Source organism: Pteronotus mesoamericanus, unplaced genomic scaffold, assembly GCF_021234165.1.
Source record: "Pteronotus mesoamericanus isolate MK-2021 breed Mesoamerican mustached bat unplaced genomic scaffold, CSHL_Meso_final contig_657, whole genome shotgun sequence".
Taxonomy (NCBI): domain Eukaryota; kingdom Metazoa; phylum Chordata; class Mammalia; order Chiroptera; family Mormoopidae; genus Pteronotus; species Pteronotus mesoamericanus.
In genome coordinates, this window is record NW_026555229.1 from 7438270 (window position 1) to 7455327 (window position 17058).

General features: G+C 38.2%; 1 protein-coding gene and 1 non-coding gene across 2 annotated transcripts in view; one reads left to right on the top strand and one right to left on the bottom strand.

Annotated features, from left to right (window-relative positions):
• CFAP58 (cilia and flagella associated protein 58) overlaps window positions 1-17058 on the top strand; it is a 94039-nt gene that overhangs the window by 7720 nt on the left and 69261 nt on the right. The window contains exons 5-9 of the mRNA XM_054581222.1: window positions 606-800; window positions 3343-3480; window positions 5404-5563; window positions 9241-9323; window positions 12454-12645. Coding sequence (XP_054437197.1) covers window positions 606-800; window positions 3343-3480; window positions 5404-5563; window positions 9241-9323; window positions 12454-12645 — 768 coding nt within the window. The remainder of the gene's footprint in view (window positions 1-605; window positions 801-3342; window positions 3481-5403; window positions 5564-9240; window positions 9324-12453; window positions 12646-17058) is intronic.
• Window positions 1552-1687, bottom strand: LOC129077367 (U4 spliceosomal RNA). The gene has a single exon (XR_008529828.1). It is a non-coding gene; the product is annotated as a U4 spliceosomal RNA (small nuclear RNA).

Genomic DNA, 17058 nt, shown 5'->3' on the forward strand with positions numbered 1-17058 from the left:
GCATCAGGGGATGGTGAAAGTAGTTCCCTTGACCCATTTCTATTGTAAGTAAGCAGTCTAGCTGAACCCTTTGAATGCTTATATTAAGTCAAAAGTCAAATAGATAATATACAAGTCCCGTCTCTAGGAGAAAAACATGAGACTTTTTTGAGCATGAGGTAAGAGAAAGTCCTTTCATGGAATTTAGATATCATGATAAAACTATAGCGCTTTCTTTAGCAATATCCAGTACTCATGTCAAAAACAATGTCATATTTTGGCTAGTTGGCTACATTTTATTTTGTTCCCATTGATGGAGAGTTGGATGAATTCCTTCCATGTTTAACTTTTCTAGATTCTGGGTTTAATGGGATTTTATGCCTTCTTTCTGGATTTGTTTCCACCATCAGGGAGGACATTTAGTGTCAAGGCTCTGAAAAACAAGGCAGAATATTCTTGAAAAGTTTTTACATTGGGATTCAAAGAGAACTGTCCTACAGGGGAAATGCCACTACAAAAGTGCCTGCCCTGAAAATGAAGAATCTGAGAGGGAGAAGCTCGGCTGGTTGAGACCTGTCCTGGGGAGGGGTTCATCTCTTTCCTCCCTGTCCTTTCTGTGCCTGTAGTTCCAACAAGAAATCCAGCAACTTCAGAATGAAGTAATGAGGGAGACTCGGAAGAAGGAAAAGCTAGAAAAAGAGCTCAAGCAGATTCAGACGGACATGGACACCAGGCAGACGGAGATCAAGGCCCTGCAGCAGTACGTGCAGAAGAGCAAGGAGGAGCTCCAGAGGCTGGAGCCGCAGCTGAAGGAGCAGAAGGTGCATGGGGCATGGGCTGCCCTGGGGGTCCTCCCAAAACCAGGAACAGCGCCTTTCTTTGTGGTCCTTGGGCACATTCGGTATTTTCTTTGGAAAGCAGCAAACTCCTTTCACTGTAGATGTTGATAACAAGACCCTTAGTCCTTTCAATGGCTCTTATAGGTACATAGGTGCCCTCCTTTTTATTTTCAGCTCCGATAGGTTAATTTCATCTCAACCTTTTATTAATGTACGATATAATAGACATAGAAAAGTGTGTAAGTCACAAAAGTATAGCTTGATAAATTTTCTCCACTTGGTTACTTATATCCAGCCCAAGAAAGAGTACCCCAGGCCCCCCCTTTTTGCCCCCTCCCCCAGAGGTCACTTCCATGCTGAATGCTAAGCAGAGATCAGTTTTGCCCATTTTTGTACTTTACAGAAATGAAATCACACAGATGTACTCTTTTGTGTCTATCCTCCTTTGCTCTGTATTCTGTTTGAGAGTCATTGATGTTGTTGTCACATAGTTATAGAATTGTACTATCCAATAGAGTAGCCACTAGCCGCATGCAAGTATTTAAATTTATTAGTTAAAATTAAGTAAAACAAAAAGTTCACTTCTTGGAGTTGTATTAGCACCATTTCAAGTGCTCAATAGCCAGATGTGACTGTAGATACCCATATTGGAAAGCACGGATAGAGAATATTGACATTATGGCAGAAAGTCCTAATGGTCAAAGCTCAACAGAGTATTTACTCTCATAGCTGTATAGTATTCCATTGTGTGAATATAACATGATTTATTTTTAACAAGTTTGTTTGTTTGTTTGTTTATTGATTTCAATTAGCAATAATCCTGCCTCAGATAAACCTCACTGGCCATAACACTGCCACTGTGCAAAGCTTAACAGGTTTATTTTTAACTTTCAAGTTTACAGAACCATACTCAGACTTTATGTACTTTAAATAAGTCCTCTCCTTTTTTTTTTTTTAACATTTCCCCTGTAATAGTGGTTTAAGGTAACTTAGTAATAATTCTAGTCTGTCATTTCTCATTTCTTAAAGAAGCAATTCATGTAATTGAAAAAAAAGTCATTTCTTGAAAATATTTTCTCTGAGGAAGTTTCCAAAGAATTGCCAAGCCATATAGCATTTTTCTATTTAAAAAATAGATATTAGAACACATTTCTTTGTCAGTTGCTTTATTTATTTTACACAGAGCCAGAAATAAAATAGATAATACACAATGCATAGTATCCTTGAGAAAAATAGGAGACTTCTTTGAGCATGAAATCTGAGAGAATTTTGGACACCATGATAAAACTAGAGGGCTTTGTTTAGCAATATCCAGGACTCATGTAAAACAATTTCTTTTTTAGCATAGCCAGCTATATTTTATTTAGTCCCACTTGGTGGGAAATTGGATGGATTCTTTTCATGTTTAACTCTTGCTGTTGTGAAAGTTATACTGACCCTTGAACTGCATGGGTCTGAACTGCACGGGTCCACTTAGATGCAGATGTTTCTCAATAAATATACAGTTGGCCTTCCTTATCTGCTGGTTTCATATATGCAGCTTCAACAAACTCTGGATCAAAAATACTATTTTTGACCTGCAGTTAGGAATCTGCAGTTAGGGATCCACAGTTGCAGACAGCTGACTGTATGCATTGTTTGGTGCCATTTTATACAAGGGACTTGAGCACCATGGATATTGGTTTCCTAGGGGGTCCTGAAACCAATCCCCCTGGATACTGAGGGGCAACTGTAGTCAAGTTTTAGGGGAGTCAGAAGTTACATGAGGATTTTTGATTGTGTGGGATGGGCCCCCCGAAGTCTTGCATTGTCCAAGGGTCCGCTTTATGTGTCTATCTTCTTTCTTTTTTTCCCTTCAACTCATTTGATATCCTTCCATCTCCCCAGTTTTCTTCCAATAGAAATGGCCCCCTTAAATCTAATCCTCTGTTTTTATAAAATTTATAGTCAGGTATGGAAGAGGAAGAACCGGTTGATACTGAACACAGGCAGATAGAAATCATTCCACTGCTGTCTCATGGCTTTGACTTAAGTTGGATTAAAGGGGAATTGTCTGCATTGCTGTTAGTGAATGGTTCTGTTCCGGAAAATGTAGTAGGCACGTTAATGCAGGATTTGCTTCTGAAGACGTAGCTTCTAAGACCCACAGCAGATAAACCTTGTTTGAATCTCTAACTCATTTGCAATGATTATAGCAATTGTTGCAAATGCAAAGCCTGCCAAATGGCAAGCAGGTATTAAAATATTTATCTACCACCTGTGAACACGACTTCCCAAGGCTCTCAGAAAAAAAACAATTCTCTCTGTGTTATTCATTATAAGGCATCATTTCCTTCAGCCATTTAACATTCATTATATTTGAGTGGGTTAGTGCTTTCACTGGGGATAAAGAACCATTTCTACAAAGACAAAAACAGTGTGGCTGCTGTGATTATCCCAGGAGGTTTGCGAGTCTTCCTGTGTGGATACGCAGATACTGTAATCAGATTAAAAAGCATCAACCAACTCTTTCTGCCTCTTCCAGATATTGAATGAGAGAGCTGCAAAGGAGCTGGAGCAGTTTCAGATGAGAAATTCTAAACTTCAGCAAGAGAACGAACACCACACTTTGCTTTGTGAGCAGCTATGCCAAGAAAACCAGCAGAAGGCACTGGAGCTCAAAGTAACCATAAAGTGATAGGTCTCTTACCTAGCACTCCCTCCCTCATTCCCTTTTAATACAAGGTTGCCGTGCATTGAGCCCTTGGTTCTATAACCTGAATTAGCCTTCATATATCAGACAGGCACAAGCCTACTGTGATTGCTTTATGCCTGGAAGCAGACAGTGCATAACTTCCATTCTTACTTATAAAATTGCAAACCTGATTATTGATCATATGATTATGCAAATGCTTTCCAAAGCTAGCTCCGGTGTTCATCTCTGTAACTAAGCCTTGCAAGTCACCAGTTGTCCAAAGCTAGCAACCATTTACATGAGTGAATAGGAAAGAAGTCAGATTACATTTTATTACTTGTATGGAGAAGGTGGAACAGGTAGGGTGGGGGATGGACTGGTTCTGCTGGGTATTTACTTCCAGGATTGAAGAAGCATGATTTTCACTCTGTCCAATGAAAAATTTCCTATTCTTTTCCCTCTTCTCCTTGAAGTATGCTTGCAGATTAAGTCTGGACAACAGTTTTCTACTTGGGTACATATTTTATGAACAAAGCAGCTTTATGTTTATCACTAATTCTAAAAAATCTGTAAACCCTACTCTGATTATGTTAGAATATTGGGTATAAAGTGAGTGACCAATCAAGAATAGTACTTAGATTCAGCTAGTGAGTCATACAGTTTTTGCATCATTGGCCCTTTTGAGAATTGATCCTAAGAGTATGCACATGCGTGCACGCATGCACACACTTGCTGCCCATCTTGTATCTCATCTTGCACGCCATCTCAGAGGTCTCCACAATGTTTCCGAATCTAACCATGGGCTCTGGATTAATAATTATTGAACTAGCACATATTGAAATTGAAAGGGGCTTTTTAGGTCAATTGATATGGACTCTGTAAGACCTGAGACTGAGGAACATTTGAAACAGCCCAGAATGATTTGGCCAGAAACCATTCTTTATGAGGATGCTATAAGTGGAAATGAAACGATGAGTTAAGACAAAATTATGTATGAGCCCCTAAGGTGAAATTAAGGTACAAGTACTTATGCCATTAATTCTCTCCTTTGATAACATGAATGGGGCACCTTGAACGATGATAGATTTTTGTTACCAGATTCTGAATGGATGGGATGCTACTTCTACCAATAACCTGAGGATAACTTGCCCAGCTAAGTTCCTTCTCTTCAATGTCAAGAGCAAGGGATAATTGCTAACCCTTATTTGCAGAAGTGTCATTGATTGCTTTCCCAGTAGTTTCTAAGGATGGCAACATTTTGAAATATGAATTTAATTTGAATTTTAAAAAATTCATAAAACTTGAAGTTCATAGGCAAAAATCTGGTGCTTTGTTGTGCTAGAATTGTTGTTTTGTTATCTGTGGGTATTATGTAGACTTACATATTAATGTCGCCCTGTCTACCTGCCTATATCCACCCATGGATTAACATCTTCTGAGGTTGGAAAACACTCCCCCTCATGTATGTAATTGCACTACAGTGGCCATGTGGGTACAAAAGTGTATTTGAATATTTTATGGTATGTTAATAACCTTCTGAGAGAGATCACTTTGTGAGTCTGTGTAAACTGCTAATCGAATATGGCATCTGTACACAAAATTCACATTTGCGATACACACAACTCAGCATTCTTATCTTGTTTGATTCAACATTTAGGGGTGCCTTGAGACATCAGGTTTGATTAGTCTTTTCATTATTTATAGCTTATGTAGCCACATATTTTCTTCGGAGAATAGGGCTTTTCAATTTCCCTCAAAACCAAACAGTATGTGTTTTGATTTAACCCGACAGAACAACTTCCAACTGACATAGGAAGAATTTTCTTTTCTTGGCTCTGAGTTTACCATCATCCAGTCACACACCCTCTATTTACTGAGTGTCCCTGGTTAATTCTCTCTCTCTAATTACAGGCCAAAGAGGAAGAAATTAGTCAGATGCGCATTGACATCGGGAAGCTCAACAAAATCAGAGAGCAAATCCATAAGAAATTGCATCAGATTGAAGATCAAAAGGCAGAAGTGGAACAGACCAAGGACACTTTAAAAAATCAGATCGTGGGATTAGAGAAAGGTAAACCAAGAATCATTTCGTACGTTAAAAAAATCTTTTTTTAAATTGTATTTTTTCCATTACCATTTAGCTCCCTTAAACTCCTCTCCCCGCTGTAATCAACACTCAGTTTTCCATGTTCATCATTTTGTGCTTTTTAAAACATTCGTTTACAAACACTTCATTCAGCAACCCAGGGACCTGTGGGTGCAAACCCAAACCAGGCCAGATGAAATCAGTAAAACCATGTTCAAACTGGTGGGTGGGCAACAGGGAGGGAACATCACTCTGAATACCTTAACAAATTCTTCCACAGGCTATATTGGCACACGGTAAACCCAGGCCAAAGTATTGCTCAGTATTTGTCAGTGGAGTCACTGTGAGGTCTGGGTTCGACATGACCTTTAGCATTAGTCCCTTTTTCCACAGAGGACAGAGGAAAAATTAAAATGAATGTCCCCCATTAGTGATATTTGAGGCAATGTTTTTCCAGGATCAGTGGGACAAAAATAAATGGCTTCTAATTTCTTTTCTCTGGTAGTACTTTGCCACAGGGCAAACATTTGTTCTATTAGCTCTTCCATTGGCCTGTGGAGGAAAAATTTAAGTGCTACAGGAGGCCATAGAGTACAAAAAAATCATGAAGGATACACACTCTGGAGTCATGTCTGCCTAGGTTCGGATCCCACCTCCATTATATCTAGCTGTTGGGGGATAAAATGAACTAATACACATAAAACACATGGGGACAAGTGCCTAGCACATAGTAAGTGCTTAGTAAAGGTCATCTATTCTTATCGAGCTATAATACTATTTATATAAGTAATAAGACAGACTACCATCTCATTCTGAAAAGAATATAATTGAAAATAGGATATACTAGCTAAATTGAGTGTGTCAGAAAAAGCTCTGGACTTACAGGCAGAGGATAGCGTCTGAATTCTGACTAGACCAGAATATGTGAGCCAGGAACACTTCATTTGCTGTGCGTTGTAATCACTGACAACATACATAAAAGCATAAAATATATATATAGAGATAAAATCTAAATCTCCAGATATGATTATTAGAAATATTTGTCATGAACTTTGAAAAGTGCAGCTATTTTTTTCTTCTGAGACATCTAGGAAAAATCTTTTATCTTGACAGTTTCTCCATTCACTTATTCTTTCATTCAATAAATTGAGAGCCTACTGTGTGCATGCACTCTGCTACCCATTGGGTACATGGAAGTTCCTGCCTTCAGCATGCTCACAATCCAGCACAAGTTTACAATCTCATGTCTATAGTGACAGCTAAGAAGAACAATGGAACTTCTAGAGCTTGTTTTGTAGCAGGTGTAGCGACTTTCAAAACACTCCCGTGTTTAAATTTCTATATTTTTGCCTGCAGTAGTTCTAAGCTTTGAAAAAAACCCTACATATTTAGTTTTGAACCCAATTCTTCATGCTGAAATCATGTTTACAGAGGTCATTGCACTCTCTCTCCTTGTTATTTTATAGATATCATTAACCATTGTTTCTTCTTAGGAACCTCTTCCTTTTGATCTGCCTGATCGAAGGGTGGCATTGGACATGATGTTAGGAGGGGGGGTCCTCTATATGTTTTTAACACCACAAATCCCAAGAAATGAACTGAAAAACTGCCAGAACTAACAAGAGTTGAATATGATGGCAGGTTATAAAATAAATATATCGGTATCAATAGCTTTCTTTCGTACAAAGAATCGGTTAGAATATATGATGGAAAAACCCCCTTTTGCAATAGCAACTAACGTAATAAAATAGCTATGACTAACGTTACCAGGATATTTGCAAGGCCTATATATTAGAAGTGCTACAGAATCCTACTGAGGGATGTAAAGGAAGACTTGAAAAATGGTGAGATATACCAAGTTCCTGGATGAGAAAATTTAATGTAATAATGATATAAATCTGTCTAAACTAATCTATATATTTAATATTTCCCACATTTCACTGAATTATATTGCTGGGACTTGAAAACTGATTCTAGAGTTCTTCAGAAGAATAATCATGTGACAATAGCCACAGAATTCTGGAAGAGCGATGTGGGAGCATTTTGCCTTACCAGGTGTTTAAATGTGCTGTAAAGCTTTAGTAAATTAAATAGTATAGTGAAGATGTCTAAATAAATAGATCAACGGAAAAGCTTGGAAAGGCCACAGAAAGACCCAAGATTATTATGTAAGATAAAGGTGTTGTTTCATACTAGTGTGCAGTATGTGTTGGTCATCAAAAAAATGGTAGTATGCTCTGGCTGGTGTAGCTCAGGGGATGGAGCATGGGCCTGCGAACCAAAGGGTCACCAGTTTGATTCCTAGTTGGGGCATATGCCTGGGTTGCAGGCCTGGTCCCCAGTGAGGGGCACGCTAGAGGCAACCGCACGTTGATTTTTCTCCCTCTCTCCTTCCCTTCTCTCTAAAAATAAATAAAACCTTGAAAAAAAATTGTAGCATGACAATAAGTTACTTTTTGGGGAAAATAGTTAGCACTAAATATAGAAACCATAAAGCCAAGATTGAGAGATTTAGTGAAATAAAAGCTATTTTTTTAATGTACCAAAGATTATATGTGAAGGCAAATTGACCAGAATATTTTCAAAGAGTTAGTAAGCTTATTATAGATAAAGAGTTCTTAAAAATCCACAAAAAGGATAAACAATCTATGAGAAAAATGGGCAAAGGGGAAGTGTGGGCAATTTGAAAAACAGAAATACAAATAAATCATCAAAAAAAAGGAAAAATAGTCAACTACTAATGAAAGAAAATTTAAATATAGGCATATTGGTTTTAATAATCTACCAAATTGTCAAAGATCAAAGAGAATGGTAATATCCAGTGATAGTTTGGGTGCAGAATTAAATTGCTATTTCTCTGGAGAGAAATTTGGCAGTAGGAGAGAAATGTCTTCTTCTTTTTTTAAAATCCCTCTTGATTCAGGATTGCTGCTTTTAGAGTAACAAATGAACAAGATCTTTTACAAGATTGTTGCTTATAATTACAGATAAATAAATAATATGGAAGCAACTTAAATGTTAAGAAGGGGGATTGGCTAAATAAATTACACATTTTCATATTGTGAAATATGCAGTAATTAAAAATTTTGATGTAGTTGCACATTTATAATATAGAGATGCATTTATTTTATATTTGTTAATTATAAAAGCAAGTTGCAAAACAATATGTGTAATATAATTTAGTTTTGGCATCTATATGAATGTATATGTATTTATAATTATACATATATATAATTTGCATAAGAAAAAATCTGGAAAGAGATATGTCAAAAATTAAATAGATTGTGGTGGATTTGAAATTTTCTTTTTGCTTATTTTTATTTCTAATTTCTGTGTTTCTAATTACTTGTATAATAAGAAAGGTTTAAAGAGTAAAAACTTTTTGGAGCCAGAGAACCTGCGCCCCCCGTCTCAGCCCCGCCCCTCATGGCTGCAGCCCCTTGGCGTGCGGCGTAATCACTCTGTGCCTCCGTTTCTGTCTGTTCAGTGAGACATGGAAGACCTATCTCGGTTGTAATGAACGTTGTGTAACAGTTAATAAATTGTAGTTTTATAACTACAGATAAACCTATAAGGCAGCTTTTGTATCACTTTGGCTTTGGCAGATTTCTTTTTTTAGGTTGATTTCATATTTATTGTTATTTTTCTCTCTGGTGATTTAGAGGTGGAGGCTTCTAAGAAGCAAGCAGAACTTGATAAGAAAGCAATGGATGAGCTTCTGAGAGAAAGGGACATGTTAAGTAAGGTGAGTTTGTTACGGTAACATTGGTAAATAAATGTCTTTCTTTAGTGCTGTAATATCTGCCTATAACAGGTTGTATGGGGTAAGAAAACTCTGAGGCAAACAGAAATAGATTAGAATAAATAATAGTGCTCAATTCTCCTCTAAGCAGCTGTCTGCAGTACAACAGTCACTGGCTGGGATTTGAAACTGCATTATCAACTATGAGCACAAAGGAACTTTGGAGAATTATCATGTAAATTAGCAGGGGATTTCAGAGTGTTTTGTGGATTCTATTTTTATTGCTGGTGTGCTTCTGGCATCCAAAACTGCCAAGTTGATCAAAATTTCCAAATTTAGTATCTGTAATCTGCAACTTTTGTTAATCTAGAAAATACAACTGACTGCTAATAAAATTTTAACTTTGTGGTATTAGATACAGGACTAGCTGGTTGGTTATATAAAGTCTCTAACTTTGCCTCCATCTTTTCAGGATTGTTGTAGGTTTTAGGTTTTGTTTCATTTCTTATTTCATCTTGTCTTTGAGCTCAATATAGTCTGAGGCTGAGGGAGGGGTTGGAGGAGCTTGAGGCCTCGAGATCCTTCATTTAAGGCAAGACTCCCCACCCACCGTTTTCCTCCACTAGTCCCTAGAGGATTCCTTCCACAGAGAGTCACTGGTAGATAGGCTATTAATTACTTTCAAATATATAGGGTAAACTTTCCTACTCAAGGATTTCCTTCAGGGAGGAAAAAGCAATTGGCCGGCTTCTTCTTAACCAATAGCCTGATGGCTTTGGCCAAGACAGCTTCATCTCATCAAAGTAGATACAACCTATGAAAAATTCTTTCTGACCCTTCTTTATTTCTTTAGGTTTCCCAGAATTGAGCCAATATTAACAGAATAGATTACCCTTTGGCTTAAAGTAGACTATTTAGGGAATCTCAGGAAATTGTAGATGAAATATCTTTACATGTAGAGCACTCCTTAGGAAAACCATTGAATCTTTTTCTTTTCTTTTCTTTTTCTTTTCATAATCCTGGAAACTGTTTTTTATTTATTTTATAGATTTGTACATGTAAACAATATTATTAGATTTAGATTTTTAAATTTATTTTTAACACACACTATATTTAGTGCATTTATATTTTATATTTAGTGGTAAAGAACCAATAGGTTTTCTGCCACAATAGAACACGTAGCACATTACTTTTACATTTGTTTGTTTGATTTGACTAATGTCAATTCCTCCCTTAAGGCAGGGTATACTTTTTTTCCTTACCTGGCCATTGCATCTTTAGTGCCTATGTAGCACAGTGCTCAACCTCCTGTAGGTATGCAATCAACTTTTATTGATAATACATTCTTCCCCCACTGACTTGAAATGCCACCTTCACTGACTGGATGACTGACATAGTTTTGCCAGGCAGCAATGTTAATGTATTTTGGTCTTTCAATGTCCTATTGAAGTGGCTTTGTCTTTTACAGAGCAAATGTTTCGTTCAATATTTGAAAATCACGTTGACCTTTTCTGTTTTCTACGTCATCACATCAGTAATGTTTATTGTGCATTTTACGTGTTTCCATTTCAGTGGTTTTCAGACCTGGCTGCAGGTCTGATTGGCTGGAGAATGGGAAGGGACTGAGAGGCGTCTCATGGAACCCAGGAACTGATAGGAGCCTGGCCTGGCATTCTTGACATGCACAGAAAGCCCTCTCTCTTTACCACTAGACTTTGGCTGAGTTTTTGTTTTATTCCCTTCTCTCAGTGCAGATTTTTTTGCTCTATTTCCAAGTCCATATGGCAGGAAAATGGCTATCATCAGTAGTTCCCAAGTTTACGTCTTCTACTGAGTTGCAAAAATTGGAAGGCACTATTTCAAAAGTTACGAAGAAGGGTCATGTGGTCCATTTAGATATGGCTAGAGAAGCAGGCTCTTACATGAGCATGGATGACAGACTTGAGTGCTATGAACTCTGTGCTTCAGAAAACAACCTGGCTTCTTGCACAGCCAACCCAAAGTCTTTTCATGTCAGCATCAGAAATCACCAGTGGTGTTTTTTTTTTGTTTTGTTTTGTTTTGTTTCTTTAAAAGTAACTGTGTTTCATTCCAAATCTATTCACAATCTCTGGAGTTCAGACTCAGGCATCTGCATTAAAAAAAAACTGGGTTAATTATTTTTTTATTGTGTTAAAATACACATAAGACAAAATTTACCATTAATGGTATTGAGTGCATTCACAATTATCTAGTTCCAGGATATTCTCATTATCCCAAAAGGAACCCTGGTTCCTGTTAAGCAGTTACTCCCCACTCCTCCCTCCTCTCACCTCCTGGAAACTACTAGTTTGCTTTCTGTTTCTATGGATTTGACTATTCTGGATACATATATAACTAGAATCATATTCTATGTGGCCTTTCATGTCTGATATCTTTCACTCAGTATAATCTTTCCAATTTTCAATCATGCTGTGTTCCTTTTTATAACTGAATAATATTCCCCTGTATGGATATACCACATTTCCATGATCTCTTCATCAGTTGATGGACATTTGGGTTTTTTTCCATCTTTGGGCTTTTGTGAATAGTGCTACTATTAAGATTCATGTGTAGTTTTTTGTTTTGAATACCTGTTTTTTATTCTTTTGGGTACAAAAGCAGGAATGACATTGTTGGATTATATGTTAACTCTAGGTATCTTCATTTTTAATAAGGTGGTTTTAGTTTATTTTGTAGTCGAGTCCTGTTACATGATTAGTTCAGTTCTAAGCTCACAAGAAAAAGACTAGAGCTGGAATGGAGGTCTACTTTGGGGTCAGCCAGCCCTTGATTCAAATCTTGGCTCTGCCATTCCTCTGTTATATGAACTTGTAGGCAAGTAATGTAACTTCTCAGTCTCATTTTCCTGGGAGCAATATAGTGCCTACTTCCTAGGTATATTGTGGTCACTTAGTGCATCTATAGGAGTGTTTAAAGTATGTTGTGCAATATTAACACAACAGCTCTTAATAAGCTATAGAGAATATGATTGTCTTTATTCATCTCAAAAACAAGGCATCTGATTATTTTAGAGTTGAGGCAGGAGGTAAACTTAACCCCAAAACCCGAAACATTTTGATTAATGAAGTTGTTCTGTTGTCCTTATTTTTAGAATATGCTCAAGGCCATCAATGCGACGCAAAAACAGATAGACCTGGTAAAGCTGCATGAACAGGCCAAGAGGAACCTGGAGGAAGAGATCCAGAACTACAAAGAGGAGGCTCAGAAGCAGAGAAAGATCATCTTTCAACTGGAAAAGGATAGAGATCGTTACATCAATGAAGCCAGTGATCTCACCCGAAAGGTAAGGCACTTCTCGGTGCTCTGGACGGAGGGAACACCCACATATTGCTTCTGATGGTCACATTTCCGATCGTCACACTGTTGCAGAGATGATTTATTCAGATTTCAGCTTGCGGTTTGCCTGAATATTTAAGAGGAGTGGTGCTGACTGTATAAAAGCTGTCCCAGAGCTGATCCTGGGCCAAACAGCGAAACAGACAAGGCTTGTGTTTGGAGACCTCAGTTTCCCCTTTCTGAATCCCTTCCCTAATTTCTGGGTTCTCCATCGTCCCTGTTGCCATACTGAAAAAAATCATCTAATTAAACGACCTCAAATTAAGAGGTAAGTGAATAGTGGCATCAACTGTGTCACACATTCGAAAAGCATATTTATTTTAACAATATGCAAACCTAAAACTTCACCAGCGGTGGAAATCCTTCCACTGTGTAGCTGAGTCTCAGACTCCACTTCTCATAAACTGCTTACGAGGGAGAAGGCTCAGGCAGTATCTTTAAGAATGACTTCAGGGAGTTGTCTTAGCACATTGCCTGCATGAAGCCTAAGTGGTTAGACTGGAATTGATTTTGGTGCATTTGCGGATGGCAATGAGCAGTGGTTTCAGGACTGGGGCGGGGGTTGGGGAATGGAGAAAAATTTTAGCTATGAGGCTGAGAAGAGGGTTTGTGAGAAAAGACTCATTTAATGAGATTTTTCCCCCCTAGCAAAGTGCTGTCTGCTATGATTGCATAGCCCTCTCTTCTAGCTCCTCACTGAAATCTGCAGTAAATTCTACAGTGTTTCCTGATGCTCTTGCAGGCTTTTGTTTTTTTGGTTTTTTTCCAGATGACAAGGGGCACAGCAAATACTTGAGTTATAAAGAAAGTGGGAAACAAGTTTTAGAGCTTCTTCCCATTTCGGCTAAATGAAGGATGAACAGATATGTGCAGAATTTAAGTTTAGAGAAGTATAATGCATAGTATTTGCCCAACTCCAAATGAATCTCATACCCCTGATTGGAAGCCATTGAAATTCAGCATTTCTGTTCCAACTTACTCATCTTAGGAGCTCCCTTGATTGATTTACTGACTCCAAGGGGACTAGTTGTCAGTTCAGGCATTTGTATTCTTTAGCTTGGGGTAGCCCATTAGCCTCTGCATTAGTCAGCTAAAGTTGTAACAAATAAAACTCAAATCTCAGCAGTTTATAGCAACAGAGTCCTGTTTTTCTTGCATTAATGACCTTTGAGGGTCAGCTGCAGCCTCGCTTCATGTCCTCTTCACTCCTGGCTGACTGTGTTGGGATGTGCTGGCCTCTTCAGAGGGAAAACAGTGTAACAGTGGACCTTCGTGATGCTCTCAGAGATTCTGCCGGCAAGAAAAGGGCACAGGGCTTGTTCTCTCGTATTCCATTGGCCAAAGCAAGTCACAGGGCGAAGCCTCATCCTGTGCCCTGGGCAGGACTATGATCCTCCTAAAGGAGGGACCTACACTGTGAGGCACTGACTATATCTGAACACATGACCTCTTGCAGCCTCCCACTTCTCCTTCCTGATAATCAGTTTCTCTCGTTTGCTGGCTGCCATTACACTATCAGAGCTAGCTATTAAAAATTCTCATGTGTTCTTACAATTACTCGAGCCTTACCAACCTTTGTTACCTGTCTGCCACCTGGTGCAGTGCTTCCTAACATTTTTTGCATCACAGCACAGGTAAAAAATAACATGTCTGCAGCATGTGGGAATAAGATGGATGAGACTGTTCAGGGCTGGAGGGGACTATGCCAGGGATGCTAGCTTCCTGGGTCCCACCTCACCTGGCCATCCAGTGAGTAGAGTGAATCAGTATTTTTGTGTATACCTGTTAGCCATGCAAGACACAGCAGTTGGTATGCTCTGACTTAAGACAGAACCCAAGCTCTTTGTTCTCCCTGGAAGGTCCTTTTCCCCTTCTCTGCATGGAAAACTCCTATTCATCCTTCAGTGCCCGGCTCTGGGGTCAAGCCTGCCCTGACTCCCCAGGCAGAGCTAGTCACTTCTTAATTTATGGGTTTGTTTGTATCTCTGCAATGGCACTGATTATCTCCTAATATAATTATTTATTTGCACATTTGCTTTTCCTACTTTATAGTGAGCTCCCGGGAGCAAGGACTTCATCTTATTCATTTTCTCATTTTCAGCATGCTGGTAAATAGTAGACGCCGAAAAAGTGTTTGTTAAACAAACAGCTAGGGGATGAATGAGAGAAAGAATGCTGTCACTGATTTTAATATGGGAGCGTGTATTTTTCTGTTTCCTTGTAAAGGAGAGATGCCAAGTACTAAGTTTTGCTGGTAACTTTTTTTCACAAGTTGTCTGATGTTTAACTGCACAAGATTATATAATGTCTCACCTAAATAATTTAAACACAAGTCCTTAAAATATATTTATCAATTATAATTTTTTTCACTCTTAACCCTGACAGCATATATCAGTTGCCATAGCAACTGGTGTCATCTCTGGGCTTCTTATGAAGGACATAAATGTCTTTTTGCTCCTCCTCATATTTCTGTCTCTCTTTCCTCGCCCTGCCCCCCGCCGCCTCTGTCACATACATGCCCAACCATCCCTTATTTCCACAAACAGAAAGTTATCTTTCGTGAATTCTATTTATAGGGCACTGAGGAATCATATCAAGGGCTGGGGAGGACGTCATGATGCTGATAGTTTCATTTACTTCTAGAGCGCACATCGTTCCAAGTTTATCATTTTGATCCAGCAATTTCTTTAAAAACTGAATCTATGAAAAAAATAAGAAATGCAATGATTTTTAATAAAAGAATATTCTTTAAAATAAATTGTGCTATATTTATTTGATACAATGTTGTGTACCATTAAAATCACATGTTTGAAAAATATTTTTAAAAGTGGGGAACATGTTCACAATATTAACCTGATAAAAACAAAATGCAACATTATACAGGATGGAACAAAAGTAGGTTTACAGTTATTTGTATGAGCAATAATACAGTAATTAATAAATAATAATAATATAAAAATAAACTGTTTTGCATACTCACAACTGTAAACTTACTTTTGTCTTACTTGGCATATCGGGTTTTACCCCAATTTTACCTGTGTGTATAAGAAATGGACTAGAGTGGTTGTGAGGATTAAATGAGGTAATATTTTTGCTATTAGTTAGAACAATCTTTGGCACATAGTAAATGCTAGTACCCATTTCATAAATATAGAAGCAAGTAAACAAATAAATATATTTGTTGATAAGTAGTCCAGAAATATTTTATTTATTTATTTATTTATTTATTTTTTTTTATTTTTATTTTTTTAAATTAATTTATTTACTTTTTAAATACATTTGTCTCTGCCTTCCCAGAAATATTTTTAAAGGTGGCATTTGAATGTAGCTATTCTCAGCTCCTTTTTAAATGTCAGTAAGGTACAGACATAGACAGAAACTTTTAACAGCATCAAATACCAAGGCTGACATAAAGCTTGATGCTGAAACAGAAGAGAGAATGGATGAGAATTTTATAGCCAGCGAAGAAAATCTACCTGGACCTCACCTCACGGCCCTTGAATTTGCTTCGAAAAAGAGACCACTTGTGAAGAGCCAGAAATAGGCTTTAGAACTCTTCTACCGTCTCTTCCCTGACTCAGGATCTCTACTGACCAGGTCACTCCACCTTCCTGCTAGTCAACTGTGTGTGCCTACCTTTTTGGGCAATTACGGTGAGTCCAAAGAAGAGTGGGAAGGCAGCCTGGCGCTGCTGGTTGCCCAGGGCACTCTGAAGATGGTGGCTTAGGGATGTGGCAGGGCAGAGAGCATCACTCCTGAAAGTGGGGCATGTTAGGAGTTACGGGTTTCCATAGGCCACATCAGAGTGATAAGGAACAGGCATTTGGGCCTGGAGCCCCTCCAGTATCGCTAAGTGAAAGGCTGCTAGAGATCGGGATGCAGACAGGGCCTCCACATCACTGTGTTTCCACCTGTAGTTTTGGAAGTGCATTCCATCACCATCCTGTGATACCTTAATAGAGCTGCTCCTAGGGTGCAATAAATCCTACCTTGCTCAAGGACGAATAAGGAAAAAAGCAGCTTAATGGGGCCTATGGAAAAAATATGCCCTTAAACCAGAGAAGGAGAATGGTCTTGGGAAACCCCAGGGTAAAAGTCAGGGTCTGAAAATTCCTCTACGGGAAGATACTTAGATTGAACCCTCTGAAATGGCCATTTCTGTAAGTGAAAAGCACTTGATGCTCAGTGATTTCCTAAGGTTCAACCCAATGGATGAAAATGCTTGGCTTTTCCATTAGAAAAATTTTGGTTTCCTCCAAAGAATATGCATATACACAAAGTAGTGTCAGGTTTCCTCTAATGTAAAGAACAGTGTTTGTTTAGCAAAATACCTTGATCTTTGCATTGCTTTGAAGGGTGA